The 14,839-nt window shown below is 36.0% G+C and overlaps 1 protein-coding gene across 1 annotated transcript; it reads left to right on the top strand.

Annotated features, from left to right (window-relative positions):
* Nucleotides 1-1,754: 1,754 nt before the first annotated feature.
* LOC142527652 (putative pectate lyase 8) lies at nucleotides 1,755-6,962 on the top strand. The gene is made up of 6 exons (XM_075632514.1): nucleotides 1,755-1,976; nucleotides 2,722-2,799; nucleotides 3,408-4,050; nucleotides 5,961-6,064; nucleotides 6,154-6,292; nucleotides 6,389-6,962. Exons 1-6 carry the CDS (start codon nucleotides 1,864-1,866, stop codon nucleotides 6,608-6,610), a joined length of 1,299 nt encoding a protein of 432 aa, XP_075488629.1. The 5' UTR covers nucleotides 1,755-1,863; the 3' UTR covers nucleotides 6,611-6,962.
* Nucleotides 6,963-14,839: the final 7,877 nt, after the last annotated feature.

The following is a 14,839-nucleotide window of genomic DNA, read 5'->3' as shown; positions in this document are numbered from 1 at the left end:
GAAATGTACGTTCGGGTATGGACGTACATTACTTAAACATTTTTTTTTAAAAAAAAACAATTATTTACACTGACGATATTGGAAAACATAAAATACGGAAAATATCGAGAGTTCGAGTTTGATTTCGATTCGAATACTTGCGAAACTTATGTTTAACGACTTTAACGAAACTTATGTTTAACGACTTTAACGTTCACCCCCAGCTCGAATTTGCTCAAGATCGGCTCTTTTTTGTTGAAAATAAAAATTAAGCAACAAGAAATAAATACATGAACGAGTAAATGTAATGACCTCGAAATCATGTTTCAACATTATTATTTAATAAATGATATTTTCATATACACACACACACACACATTCACATATTATAATACATTCATATAATCAATATTTAATAAATTAATTTTAATTATTAAATAATAAAAAATGTCACATAGTCAAAGATAAAATTAATTGATCCTTGGTTGCGACTCCTAGTAAATAAATGGTACGGAATTTTCCCTAAGCTGTGAATTTATTTTATTACAGCCGACCCCCAAGTTTAATCTTATTTTAATACGCGACTTGATTATTACATAGCGAACAGAATATGAGCTCCTATCAAGAGATCGTGGGTTTAATCTTGTTTTGCCTCTGTAATCTCAGTTTTGATCATATTTATTAGTATAGTTTATCTGATAACGTGGTTTATATGTTATTATATTGATCTTTGGATTATTTCAAAAAATATTGATCTTTGGATTTACCCGACATACATCAACAATAGCGGTTGCATGTTACGAGGTTTTAAAATAATAAGAGTGTACACACTTTGCTTGTTCTTAAACAAATCAAATGAACAAGTTAATTTTATTTAATATTTTTATTAACTTAATAAGTTCGTAACAACAATTATTTTAATAATTGTTATGTAAAGTATTTTAAGAAAGATAAAATTTATAATAATTTTGTTATGATACACCATTTTCTACTAAAACGGCAAAATTATATTTGGTTATTTTTTATTTGATGGATTTTTAAAATATGTAATAAGTTGTGAATCTGTTACATTTTTTTAGTTGAGGGTTTTTTTTTAATATCAACAGTTGAGTCCCCCCTTTTCTGTTAATTTATTTATTATTGATTTAAGTTTCCGATTATTTTCTTAAATTTTTTTCATGATGTGATAATTTTTAGTAAATTGAAAAAAATGAATAATATAATAACGCTCGAAATTTTTACTTATATTTCTACTTATATTATTTGTTTGAAAGATGGGATCAAATATTATTTTTGGGCAAAAACTTATGTGAGACGGTCTCACAAGTCGTATTTTGTAAAATAGATCTCTTATTTGAGTCATCCATGAAAAATTATTACTTTTTATTGTGAATATTGGCAGGGTTGACCCGTCTCACAGATAAAGATTCGTGAGATCGTCTCACAAGAGACATATTCTACTTTTTTATATTTGATGAATCACCCGCAAAGGGTCCGCTATCTTTCGGATATATATCGGATAAATCTTCGGGTTTCATACACCAACTAGTAAAATAATGCCGACTGAATAAATTGCATAAGACAAGTTATGCGTCAGATGTTCGACTGAGAATGTTTATAATCTTATATTAACTTGATGTAATGGTGCTTATGAGTAATTTTAACCGATATTGGGAGTTAGTTGACGGCCGTTAATATTAACCTTTTACAAGTGTCGGAGGCAGTCTATAAAAGAGCTGAAGCCGTTACGTGTGGGTTAGTGCTCTTCTTCATTCTCCCTCGCCTGAATTCCTCTCTCTCGAAGTTCTCCCTCCTCTTTTCAGCTTTCTTTTTTCACACTAAAGCAGAGAGAGCAAGAGGAAGAGAGTTCAGAAAGTCGGCGTAATGGCAATGGGAGCTTCGGAAAAATGGCTGCGGCCTCTGTTTTCTTTGCTGCTGCTCGTGCTTTTCGTCGGAGCAATGGCAAGAGTTCACAAAAACGAAACCCGAAGTTTCAGGTTTTTATTTAGTCCCCTATGACTCCATTTCCCTAAAGAATCTGCTAGAAACGAGTTTGTTTCGTTTCATTTGCATTTTGAGTGATTTCTTCTATATCCGGAATAGTTCCAAATTTTTTACAACATTGCATTCTAACTAAACCTCAGCCGTTCATATTTCCCTCTTCCGCATTCATCAAACTCCATATCCTTCAGATCTCCTTCCCATTCACGAAACCGTCGTACTCGCTTTCTACACATCCGAAATATAAACAATCCCAGCCGTTGAGACCCCTTGCTCAACATCAGATCTCATCCGTTAATTAATTCGCAACTGCCATTGGATGTCCATGCCTAACAAAATCCCCATCTTTTCCAAATCACCCACGCACAATTAATGAATCCCATGCCATTTCATTCATATGGTAATGGCATGGCCTATAGTGTTCAAGGGCATAGCCGTAATTGCATCACTTCATTCCCAAATAAGTAGTCAACAGTTGGTTGTCTCTCTCTCCCTGTGTGGACTAAAAAGCACTTTTTTGACTGTTTTATGTGTCATCCAATGTTTGTGCACGCTCTATTCCACTGCATTGAACACCGTCTTCCGTTCCTTTTTACAGTTTTTTTTTGTCTCTAAATCATGTTATACTTTCGCTAATATATAAAATTGCTCTATAGCATATAATTTTTTGGAAAGTTGTGATTTATATAGCAAACGGTGGATTTGCAATAAATCTGGATGGGTTAATTTTGTAATGCTCAGGTGGGAAGGAATTGACGAGGGTGCTTTGAATGAGCATGCGGTGGATGACCCGGAGGAGGTCGCAAAAATGGTTGAAATGTGGGTGATTTTTCATGAACTCTCTTTATTTCTACTTCCTGAAAATGGCTCTTTTTGTGAATTTACTTCCAGTAGATATGGCATTTTCCAAACATATATACTTCTCTCTCATAACCTTTATGTCAAGCCCAAGTCTAATATGCCCAAATTTGACGTAGATAAATGTCACATGCCACCATCTACTTACATGGTGGCCCAATTTTTTTGTTTTAATTTTCTTGACGATATGCCAATTTTGAACGGCAGTTATTTTCCTGTTGGCTGCACAATCTTGCGCAACCGATGGGTAGTTAGATCCGTGTGTTTTGCGCCATTTAATATTCTAATATTGGCTTCGGCAATTTGGAATAAAAAAACAAACCTTTATTTAGGTTTCTTCACTGACTTTTCTTTCTTTACTGGACTTGATAAAGTCAAAATGGTTATTTGATTTTGTTCACTTTAATTTGGATTTTTTTGAACTTTGATTTGGCAGCCGCGCTTATTCTGTACAAATATATCGTTTTATACTATAAAATCAGATATCTTGATTGTATTTTTAGTTCACAAGTAATCCAACTGGATAAGACAGTTCAGATTAAATGAAATTTTTTTATTTTAAAAAATAGGGCCACTCGGAACAGCACGGAGAGGCGAAATCTTGGATATTTCTCCTGTGGAACTGGTAACCCTATTGATGACTGTTGGCGTTGTGATCCTAACTGGCAGAGAAACCGCAAGAGACTTGCTGACTGTGGTATTGGTTTTGGGCGCAATGCCGCCGGCGGACGTGATGGCCGATTCTATGTTGTCACTGATTCTGGTGATGATGACCCTGTCAACCCCAGGCCCGGCACTTTACGTTATGCTGTTATCCAGGAGGAGCCTCTTTGGATAGTGTTCAAGCGCGACATGATTATTACTTTGAAGCAAGAGCTCATAATGAACAGCTTTAAGACCATAGATGGTCGCGGAGTCAATGTGCACATTGCCAATGGAGGCTGCATCACAGTCCAATTCATTACCAATGTGATTATTCATGGGCTGCACATTCACGACTGTAAGCCGACAGGAAACGCAATGGTGCGGAGCTCACCATCACATTATGGTTGGAGGACGACGGCTGATGGTGATGCCATTTCTATCTTTGGATCGAGCCATATTTGGGTCGATCATAACTCGCTCTCTCACTGTGCTGACGGCCTTGTAGATGCTGTCATGGGCTCTACTGCCATCACCATTTCAAACAATTATTTTACCCATCATAATGAGGTTTGCATACTTGTTATATATGGCTCTTCTTCATTGCTTGGATACAAGATTGTTCTTGATGAATCCCTACGAACTTTCTTCAAAAGACTCCTTTTGTTACGTCTAATCAGGTCCACGACTGAATAATATGTTCCTCTTTCAAATTGCACTAGAGAATATGAAAGAGATTTTGCGTAGGAGAAAAAATTAAGAGAGACGGCTCAAAAATTTTCCTTCAAGAGGAAGTGGCTGAATTTTTTTCTTTTGGAGGTGGGTGTCTCGAAACCTTTTTGGTGGTGGGGCTAGGTTTTTGACTTGGATACATTATTTATAGTAAATTCATACCCTAATTGCATAATTAACATTAATGGGTTTGATTTAATTAATTGGGCTAGTCTAACTAGTTTAATTAATTTAATCAAAGCCCATTAAAACTTTAATTATTTAATATGTTGGACTTGTACCCCTACAAGCCCATTAAACATATTATCCACCATATTTAATTTATTAATTAATCAACTCAACTTTTGAGCTTAATAAATTAAATACATTATAAATTCAACATTTGAATTTATTATTTAAATTATAAATTCAAGTCCTTGAATTTTTATCACCTCCAAAATTTAATATTTAATAAACCCAACATTTGAGTTTAATAAATTAAATTCTCAAATTTTATAAATTCAACTCCTTGAATTTATTCTCTCCAAATTTCATAAATTCAACTCCTTGAATTTATTTTCTCAAAATTTAATTATCATAAATTCAACTCCTTGAATTTATTCTCTCAACGGGAACAAACGATCCAGTACTTGTGTGACCCTCAATGGTTCAGGGATACAGCTAGCCGTGGGTTCACAACTTTTTGTGATTCAGAATAACATTTATTCTTATTCGGGCTTACCCTAGTTAGCCTCATTCTTTTCATCAACACCTTGATCAAGAATGTCAGAACTCATTTCTGATAGCACCCATCGGATCATGGTAAGAGCGTCTAGTAGCATCGCCCCATGATCCCCTAGGTATCACTGATAGTGCCTGCAAGAACCAGTCGATTATGATTAACGTATAGTACGGTCCCTTCATCTCATATATCCCGATCGAATCTGCAACCATTGGTTTATCGAGGGTTGCATAATAATTCGATAACTATGTGATAACTATAATAGTGACATCGGGTGTAGTATTGGACAACTCCTTCTCCAACGTACATCTCATACTCTGGCCAGAGATTCCATGCACTATTATTTCATTAGATCACATAGGATATCCACACCTGCAGGTGAGCGGTGAATCCCCGACTACAATGCACTGGCTCCTATATGTGTCGCAACTATACCCAACCTCGCCACCTGATGACTCTCATGGAGCCGGTAAACGAGTCAAAGCACAGCCCTAGCATATAGAGCCTCAGTGTTGTCCCGGGTCGTAAGGACTAATGGTGTACAATCATAACCACACGGACTTATCCTCTCGATGAATGATAACCACTTGGAAAGATCGAGGGAGGGTTGTTCGGTATAATCATCATATGACTACCCATCTGTATGTTTGGACATCTCTATGCCCTTACCAAGAAACGCAGTACACAACATCACAGATGCCAGTCTCGAGCTCAAGCGGCCTTTATCCCTGTTTTAGGCGGCTGAATCGACTAAGAACGAATTTAGAATATGCAGTGTTTACAAATGAGTTTCAACATCGAATTACGATTCATTTGTATTAAAGCATAATCAAGGACTTTATCTATGCTGTTTGCATGGGTATACAGATAAAGTATAACAAGACCATAAAAAAGTTAAATTATATTAAAATAAAGATTGTTTATTTCACTTGAGTCAATAAATTCCCTAGCCAACCGTTGGCTTGCAGGGCATCTACTCTAACAGTTCTTGCGTTATACCAATGAAGCGGCCTATCTTTTGAAACAGGTTATGCTGTTGGGTCATAGCGATTCTTATGTCAGAGACAAGCAAATGCAAGTGACCATCGCCTATAATCATTTCGGGGAAGGCCTCATTCAAAGAATGCCAAGGTAAATTCATTCTCGAAATGCTTTATCTAAAAATGAGCAAGATCTATGCGTAGTATTTGCTTGATCAAATCATCTTTTGAAAACTACAGGTGCAGACTTGGATACTTCCACGTTGTGAACAATGACTACACTCATTGGGAGATGTATGCCATCGGTGGAAGTGCAAACCCCACTATCAACAGCCAAGGCAACAGATATCTTGCACCAGCCAATCGTTTTGCAAAAGAGGTAGCGCGATGTTGTGTTGTTCTCTGCTCGGAGAAATATTTGATTAAAAACAAGCGCAAGACGTTATAGTCTGTATTTATGAATTGTTTTTATCAGGTGACAAAGAGGGTAGATACAGCTGAGAGTAAATGGAAGGGTTGGAACTGGAGATCAGCAGGTGACTTGATGTTGAATGGAGCTTATTTCACTCCATCTGGAGCCGGAGCTTCGGCCAGCTATGCTAGAGCTTCAAGCTTAGGTGCCAAGTCTTCCTCCATGGTTGGATCTATCACTTCTGGTGCTGGAGTTCTTGGTTGCCGGCCTGGCCGCCAGTGCTAAAAGTCACTACTTATAACATCAAAAAGAAAAGTGTGTCCTTATTTCTTCGTTTTTGTAATTTTCTTATCATTGGCAAGTGTACATTTTTTTACACATGTCAAATATTTCTCCCCCATCCTCCATCTGCATCCCATTATTTTGCAACCTAGGCGTGCTTTTTGAAGCAGATACGCAAGTGTTGTTGCGCTGTATTATTACACAGAATTGTGTTGGCTTTTGGTCTTTCACGGGAACTAAATGGTATACATTAGTTTCTTGTTTCCCTTGTGTTAGTTTACTTGAGTCATACAAGATGTAATGAGACTATCAAAATTTGAGTCATGGAAAATATAATGAGTGCCCTTTTCTTTAACTTGCTGCTTTGTTATCACCCATACGTTTTGACTTCATTAACCACTTGTTTGGTTCCATCTTTCGCTGTTTCTGCAGCCTCTATTACCTTTCCACACGTTTCTTTATCAATCTTCGCCTATTTGGTCCATTTTTTTATTACAAGATTTTAATATAACAAAAGGGAATTTAAAATTTTTGTCTGATTATTATAGATTTATTATAATATTTTTTTTTAAATGAGAAGATACAATTTTAAATTACAAATTTACAACTCACTGTTAGTTGGCGCGTAAAAGTTCCTTTTAGGACAATTGTCATTTGCGTATTCCATTTTTAAAAAAATTAAAAAAAATAAGTCATTTGATTATTTTATTTTTAGAGAAAAGTGCATTTTTTATTTTATATATTTGTTATTTTACGATTTTAGTTATCTATGTTCATCAAATTTCATTATTATTATATTATTCATGTATCTTTCGATTATGTACAATTTTAGTCATTTTTCATTAGAAATATTAATATGACGCTACACATGTCAGCATTATAACGACGTCACATCAATGACACCTGGAAAAGCGATTAAAATTTCCACACAAAAAATAACAGAATAAGATTGAAATTTGACAATAGATAAGACCAAAATCACAAAATAAATAACAATTTTTCCTTAATTTTATTATCAGTAAATTATGTAATTAGAGACGTTTCATTGTCAATCGACTTGTCTTAAATATGTTTAAATCATTGCTGAAATTTTTTGACAAGTTAATCATCATATTTTAATGATAAATCGTCTCAAGTGTTACTGTATTATTTTAAAAATGTGAAATTTATATGTATGCATATCACATCACTGATTACATAGACACATTATATGCACGAATGTACATTCATCAGATGAAATCATACTATATACAGATGCAACGTGAGCTAATATGATACTATATAAACTGGAAAATTGTAATTTTAGTTCCGTATTTTGCTTGTTTCAAGTTTTAGCTTTATAATTTTTCAAAATTCGGTTTTCACACAGTAACTTATATTTATTTTTGGTTTTGAACTTTTTTTTGCCTGAAACTACTAAATTTATCGAATATGATTATTTGACAATGATTCTCTCTGATGTGATACATGTGACGAGAATAAAACTAATATTACTCACATTAAAATTCAACTGATAAAAATAATAATCAATAGACGTCCAAAACATAAAAAATGGAGAAAAAAGTTTGTTTCTTCATTTTATTTTTGTTACTGTATATTTTAATATTTATAATATAAACTTTATTCTTGTATCACATAGAAGAGCTTTAGTTTCAAATAAAAAATATGTGATTGATATAGTAGTTTTGGACAATGAAAACAAAACTTTAAAAAATTACCTGACTAAAACCCAAAACATATAAATATAGAATACTAAAATTGCAACTTTTTCCGACATAAACGCAGTAGATATTCCGTAATCTTCATAAAATCCCGACTTTTCAATGAAGTCACAAAGGATTACCTAAATGCAAATTTACAGATAATGAAATATCATTGCTAAATTTATGTTGAGCCAATATTAATATTTGATCTCCATATTCTCCAAATAAATTATGACACATAAAAAAAGAAACTTATCTTTATAAATACATATCATACCTAAAGTTGAAAATTGATATTTTGACGTAAATAATAGTATTTTTTATGGCTCAGATCGGGTCAGAAATTCATTGATAAATAAGACTATCCTGACCAAAGATCTATAATACATTACTTATTACATCTCTCGAATGATTCCACCTGTTTCCTTAAAATTTCCCAACATAAAACCCATAAACAATAAACCAACAACTCAAGTATATAAGTAACATGTCGTCCAAAATCTTGATTTTTCCTCTGGTTTTAGCCGTAACCCTTCGCGGCCTCTCCATGCAAGCAACCTCTCAGGCCAGCGACACCGGCGGAAAGCTTGTACTGGTTCACATTACCAACGCCATGCCTCCAAGCGATCTTGCCCTTGTCGGGCCGTCCCCTGATAATTCTCTTCGCCTGCTTTATTCTGTGGCGGACAAGAATATCAGCTGAAAGCTAACGAAAACCATTCTTACAATGCCGTGGCTTCGTTCGGCGTGAAGTTCGCTATGTTCGATCTGTACGAGCCGACACGGGATATTGGCACTACAACAAAAACGGCAAACAGCGCTTGTGTAAAACCGTCGCTAAATTTAGCGAAAGTTTGAGTAAAACCGTTGCTAATTAAAAAATTGCGACGATTTTGCTTAAAATTGTCGCTATATTTAGCGACGGATTTAAAAATGTCGCTACATTTAGCGACGGTCGCAATTTTTAAATTAGCGACGGTTCTAAATATAGAGACAATTTATAAGAACCGTTTTTGTTTATCCAAAAAACACGTTAATCGACAACAGTTTTCTAAAACCGTAAAAAATGCTCAAAGACAACGGTTTTTGGAAAACCGTTGTCTTTGACCCCAAAAAACGCTAAAAGTCAACATTTTTCTAAAAACCGTTCTCTTTTGCTTAAAAAAACGCACATACGACAATGATTTTCACTAAAACTGTTGTTGAAAAGCATACGAGAAAAACCGTGTCGTATGTGCGTTGTTGAAAGGCGATTTTCTTGTAGTGTGGCCAACCATTCGTGTATTGGAAAGTCGACGATGTGAGGTTTTACATAACCTACAATCGGTCTAAGCGGAGGCTTGATGTTCCTTGACAAATCAGGAGGTCTTTCTGTCGTTTATTTCTTAGTGATTTAGAATATAACAAGTATTCTGATTGATAGATATATTACCCTGGATATGTTGGATGTCTTGAAACACGAGCAAAGCGCATCAACTTGAATCACGAACAAAACACAACAACAATAAGAGCAAGTCGAGGCAAGGAAGATCCTTTCTCCGCAAGACGAAATTGCCCGTATAAAGTGCTATGTGTTGCAGGCAATCGTCCCCAAGATACAACGATGTCTATTCGAGAGTTTGCAGCACTACAAATCTCGAATGCAGCGAACAAAATATGCAGGAGCTTTCAAGTATTAGAAGAAGCAATGAATGCAGCAAAATGACATGTAATTTTCGAACCTTTATTGTGATGAATGTGAGGACTATTTATAAGAGATCATTGGATGTGTTGAAAGGACATGTCTTTCCAGACCGGATGCATTGAAGAGCCACAATTCTAGCCAAAGAAGACATTGTTTGATGCAAAAGAAGCCAAGAACAGATGCTTTGAAGCCAAGGGACGCGCATGTTTTTCTGAAACAGCGCAGCGCGCAGCCGCGCGGCCGCGCGCAAGGTACTGTCTTTGCGCGTACTATGCGAAGGCAAACAAACGCGCATCCGCGTGGGATGTGGCGCACCCGCGCAGGATGTGGCGCACCCGCGTGTCTGTCTCTGTTCCGAATGCATCATTCAACTAACAAAATTTATTCTTCAAATAAACTTGTTCCAAAAAGAATAATGCTTGTCAAAGACCGCACAGCACCGCACCGCATCGAACAGGGCCGGGCCAAGCGCGCGCGCGTGTGTTTCACCAAGACACAGACTAGTAGCGTCTTCCCCCGTCTAAAAACTTCTGGTACCCCTTGGGGCCCAAAACCTTGTCTCAACTTGGAGCTTATTAGGGAAACTTCACTTAGTTAACTTCTCAATGTGGGACAAGTCACATTAAGACATCCCACTTCCCTTTACAACTCATCACTCTTCCTCTTCTTTTCTCTTCATTTATCCAAAAATCCCCCACATAAATGAAATAAATGCATGTATGCAAATTTACTTGAAAGCTCTTGTGAATTATTATTGCATTGGGATAGGTAGTTTTTGACTTTGAATCTTCCTTAGTAATATACTATAGGATTTACTAGTTGAGTAGTGACATGAAGTCTTGAACTAGTCAACCGTTTATGTAAACCAAGTCAATAGTATTTACACAATAATAATCCTAACATATTCTTGTTCTAATGTTGTGTCCGTTTCGGCCCTGGACCATATCTTAGATTCATAAGTGTTTTTCATTGAAGCAGCCATTACTTCTCACTTATATAGGTGATCTCCTAACTAGAATATCCTGCCATACTTTACCTTCTAGGTTTAGGAATCATTAAAAGAAACTTAACCTCACCACATGTTGCAGGTCTTTTTTACTTGGATTTTGTAGGAATGAGCATTTATTTATTCCAAGTACTCAAATAATATTTATAACTTAGTTGTCTCATTGAACCAAGGTCATGGGATCTTCACTTCACAAGGTTGGGTTACCGCTATAAATATTTTATTTTGTGGGTTTTAAGCCCATTACTCTCAACAGTTTGTACATTTGATCTCTATTTATACCTTTAGTAAACGGCTCCGCTAGGTTTTCCTTTGATTTTATATATTCAACAAAAATAACCCCATTTGAGATCAATTGTCTTATGGTATTATGTCTTCGACGAATATATCGAGACTTACCATTGTACATACTGCTTTGTGCTCTACCTATTGCTGATTGACTATCGCAATGAATGTTAACGGAAGGCACTGGCTTATTCCAACAAGGAATATCTTCTAGGAAGTTTCTTAGCCATTCGGCTTCTTCCCCAGCTTTGTCCAAGGCAATGAACTCGGATTCCATAGTGGATCGAGCTATACATGTTTGCTTAGAAGATTTCCTTGACACCGCTCCTCCACCTATTGTGGATACATATCCGCTAGTGGATTTGGAGTCTTTTGTGTCAGATATCCAATTGGCATCACAATAAACTTCTAAGACTGCAGGATATTTTGTATATATCAAACCATAGTTCAATGTATATTTTAAATATCCAAGCATTCTTGTTAAGGCTTTCCAATGTTCCTTACTTGGATTACATGTGAACCTACTTAAAATTATCCTTGCATATTCAAGTTGTGAGATAGGATCTCCTCGATTCTTTGCTAAGTGAACACCTAAATCTATAGGTGTTCTAGCAGGACGACTGTTTAAGGCACTAAAATTTTCAAGTACCTTTTCAATATAATGGGTTTGTGATAACATAATTCCATCAGGTATTTTAGAGATTTTAATCCCTAATATAATATCACACAACCCCAAGTCTTTCATATCAAAAGACCTTTTCAACATATTCTTCGTATTTATAAACAACTCATGATTACTTCCCATAATTAACATGTCGTCTACATAAAGACATACAATGACATAAGCATTTGCACTACCTTTAATATAAACGTATTTATCACATTCGTTGATTTTGAAACCATTTGACTTCATTGTAGTGTCAAATTTTTCATGACATTGCTTAGGTGCTTGTTTGAGTCCGTATAGAGACTTGACAAGTTTACACACCTTCTTTTCTTGTCCGGGTACGACAAACCTCTCGTGTTGTTCCATTTATATTTCTTCTTCTAATTCTCCATTCAAGAAGGCTGTCTTCACATCCATTTGGTGAATCTCAAGGTTATGCAACGCAGCGATAGCTATGAGAACACGAATGGATGTAATCCTAGTAACTGGAGAGTATGTGTCAAAGAAGTCATATCCTTCCTTTTGTTTGAACCCCTTAGCCACCAAACGGGCTTTATATTTATCTATAGATCCATCTTCTTTGTATTTTCTTTTAAGGATCCACTTGCATCCTAAAGGCTTACAATCCGGAGGGCGATCAGTCAACTCCCACGTATGATTATGCATGATGGATTCTATTTCATCATTTATAGCTTCTTTCCAAAAACGAGCTTCGGGATTGGATAGAGCTTCTTGAATAGTTCTTGGTTCATCATCTAACATGTAAGTCATAAAGTCAGGACCAAATGACTTTTCTACTCTTGCTCTCTTTCCACGTCTTGGTTCTTCATTGATTTCTTTCGAATCAATAGTAGATTCATAAGACCATTTATTAGAGCCTTCTTTTCTTTCCTTACAAGAAAAGTTGGATTCAAAGAATATTGCATTCCTTGATTATATAATTGTTCCTTCATTTATATCAGGAATTGTTTACTTATGCACCAAAAACCTATATGCACTACTATTATAGGCATATCCAAAAAAAATGCAGTCAACAGTTTTGGGTCCAATTTTACCTTGTTTTGGCTTTGGTATCTCTACTTTAGCCAAACACCCCCACACCTTTAGTTATTTGTAAGATGGTTTGCGACCCTTCCATAATTCATATGGAGTTTCATCTTTCCCTTTTGTGTGATATTTTATTAAGAATGTGGTTTGCAGATAATATCGCTTCCCCCCACAAGTTTTGAGGTAAGCCAGAATTTATCAACAACGCGTTCATCATCTCCTTGAGAGTCCGATTTTTACGTTCTGCAACTCCATTGGATTGAGGTGAGTATGGTGCTGTAGTTTGATGAATTATGCCATTGTTAGTGCAAAATTCTTCAAACGGAGCGACATACTCTCCACCTCTATCACTTCGAATCATTTTGATTTTTGTACTCAATTGATTCTCAACCTCATTCTTATAATTTTTGAAAGTTTCTATAGCTTTATCTTTGCTTTTCAATAGATAGACGTAACAGAACCTTGTGCAATCATCAATGAATGTTATGAAGTACTTTTTCCCACCTCGAGTTTGCACAAATTTTAAATCACATACGTCGGTGTGAATTAAATCAAGTGGATTAGTACTTCTTGTCACAGAATGGAATGGAGCTTTGGCCATCTTTTCTTCAACACAAATCTCACACTTTTCTAGTGGATTTCTTTTAAATGCAGGTAGTACATTTAAGTTTACAAGTCTTTGTAATGTGTTTAACATGTCCTAATCTTTCATGCCATAAATTAGAACTTTCAAACAAGTAAACATAATCATTCACTTTATTCTTCGCCTCATGACGGTAAACATTCATTACATTCATTTTGAAGAGACCATTATCTTGGTACCCTCTTCCTACAAATACTCCAGCCTTAGTTAGGAAAAACTTGTCCGATTCAAACACAAGTTTAAACCCGCCTTACTCAACAAAGATCCAGAAACTAAGTTCTTTCGAATGTCTGGCACATGCAGCACATTCAACAATGTTATCTCTTTGCCGAAAGTCATCTTCAATACCACTTTGCCAATTCCTACGACCTCAGACGTCGTAAAGTTTCCCATAAACAATTTCCTATCACTTACAGTAGTGTAGGATGAGAACATTTCTTTTTCTGCACATATGTGGCTAGTGGATCCGGTATCTACCCACCATTCCCATGGATTATCCACCAAATTGGTTTCAAACACAACGGCGGATAGATCAAGTTGTTATAGGTCTATTAGTACATTCCTATCTTCGATGACATTGGCTTGCCTTAGATTCTGATGTTTGTTGTCTTTCCTTGGAAGACGACAGTCCTTGGCCATATGATTTGGTTTACCACAGTTGTAGCAAGTTCCTTTGAACTTCTTGGCCTGCCCTCGTTTCTTCTCATTTGTAGGGCGCTTTCTCTTGTGACTGGTGCTTGATTCTGTCAGATTTGCCTTGGCCTCGGCCTCCATTGCCCTTCTGTGAGTTTTGGCTTCAGAATTTCTGCTATCTTCTTCAATTCGAAGCCTCACAATCAGATCTTCAAGTTTCAACTCCTTGCGCTTGTGCTTAAGGTAGTTCTTGAAGTCTTTCCACATGGGTTGCAATTTTTCATGATAGCCGCCACTTGAAATGGTTCATTGATGTCCATTCCATCTGTCAACTAATCATGAATAATAATTTGAATTTCTTGTACCTGGTTTACTACTGATTTGTTGTCCACCATTTTGAAATCCAGGAATTTGCCAACAACGAACTTTTTAACTCCTGCATCCTCTGTCTTGTATTTTTTCTCCAACGAGTCCCGCAGCTCCTTGGCAGTATTGACAGAGCAGTAGACACTGTAAAGCGTGTCGTCTAGTCCGTTTAGAATGTAGTTGCGGCATAGAAAATCA

The sequence above is a fragment of the Primulina tabacum genome, chromosome 15 (assembly GCF_025594145.1).
Source record: "Primulina tabacum isolate GXHZ01 chromosome 15, ASM2559414v2, whole genome shotgun sequence".
NCBI classification, from domain to species: domain Eukaryota; kingdom Viridiplantae; phylum Streptophyta; class Magnoliopsida; order Lamiales; family Gesneriaceae; genus Primulina; species Primulina tabacum.
Note: the sequence above shows the minus strand (reverse complement) of the source record. Positions and strands in the feature narration are given on the sequence as shown.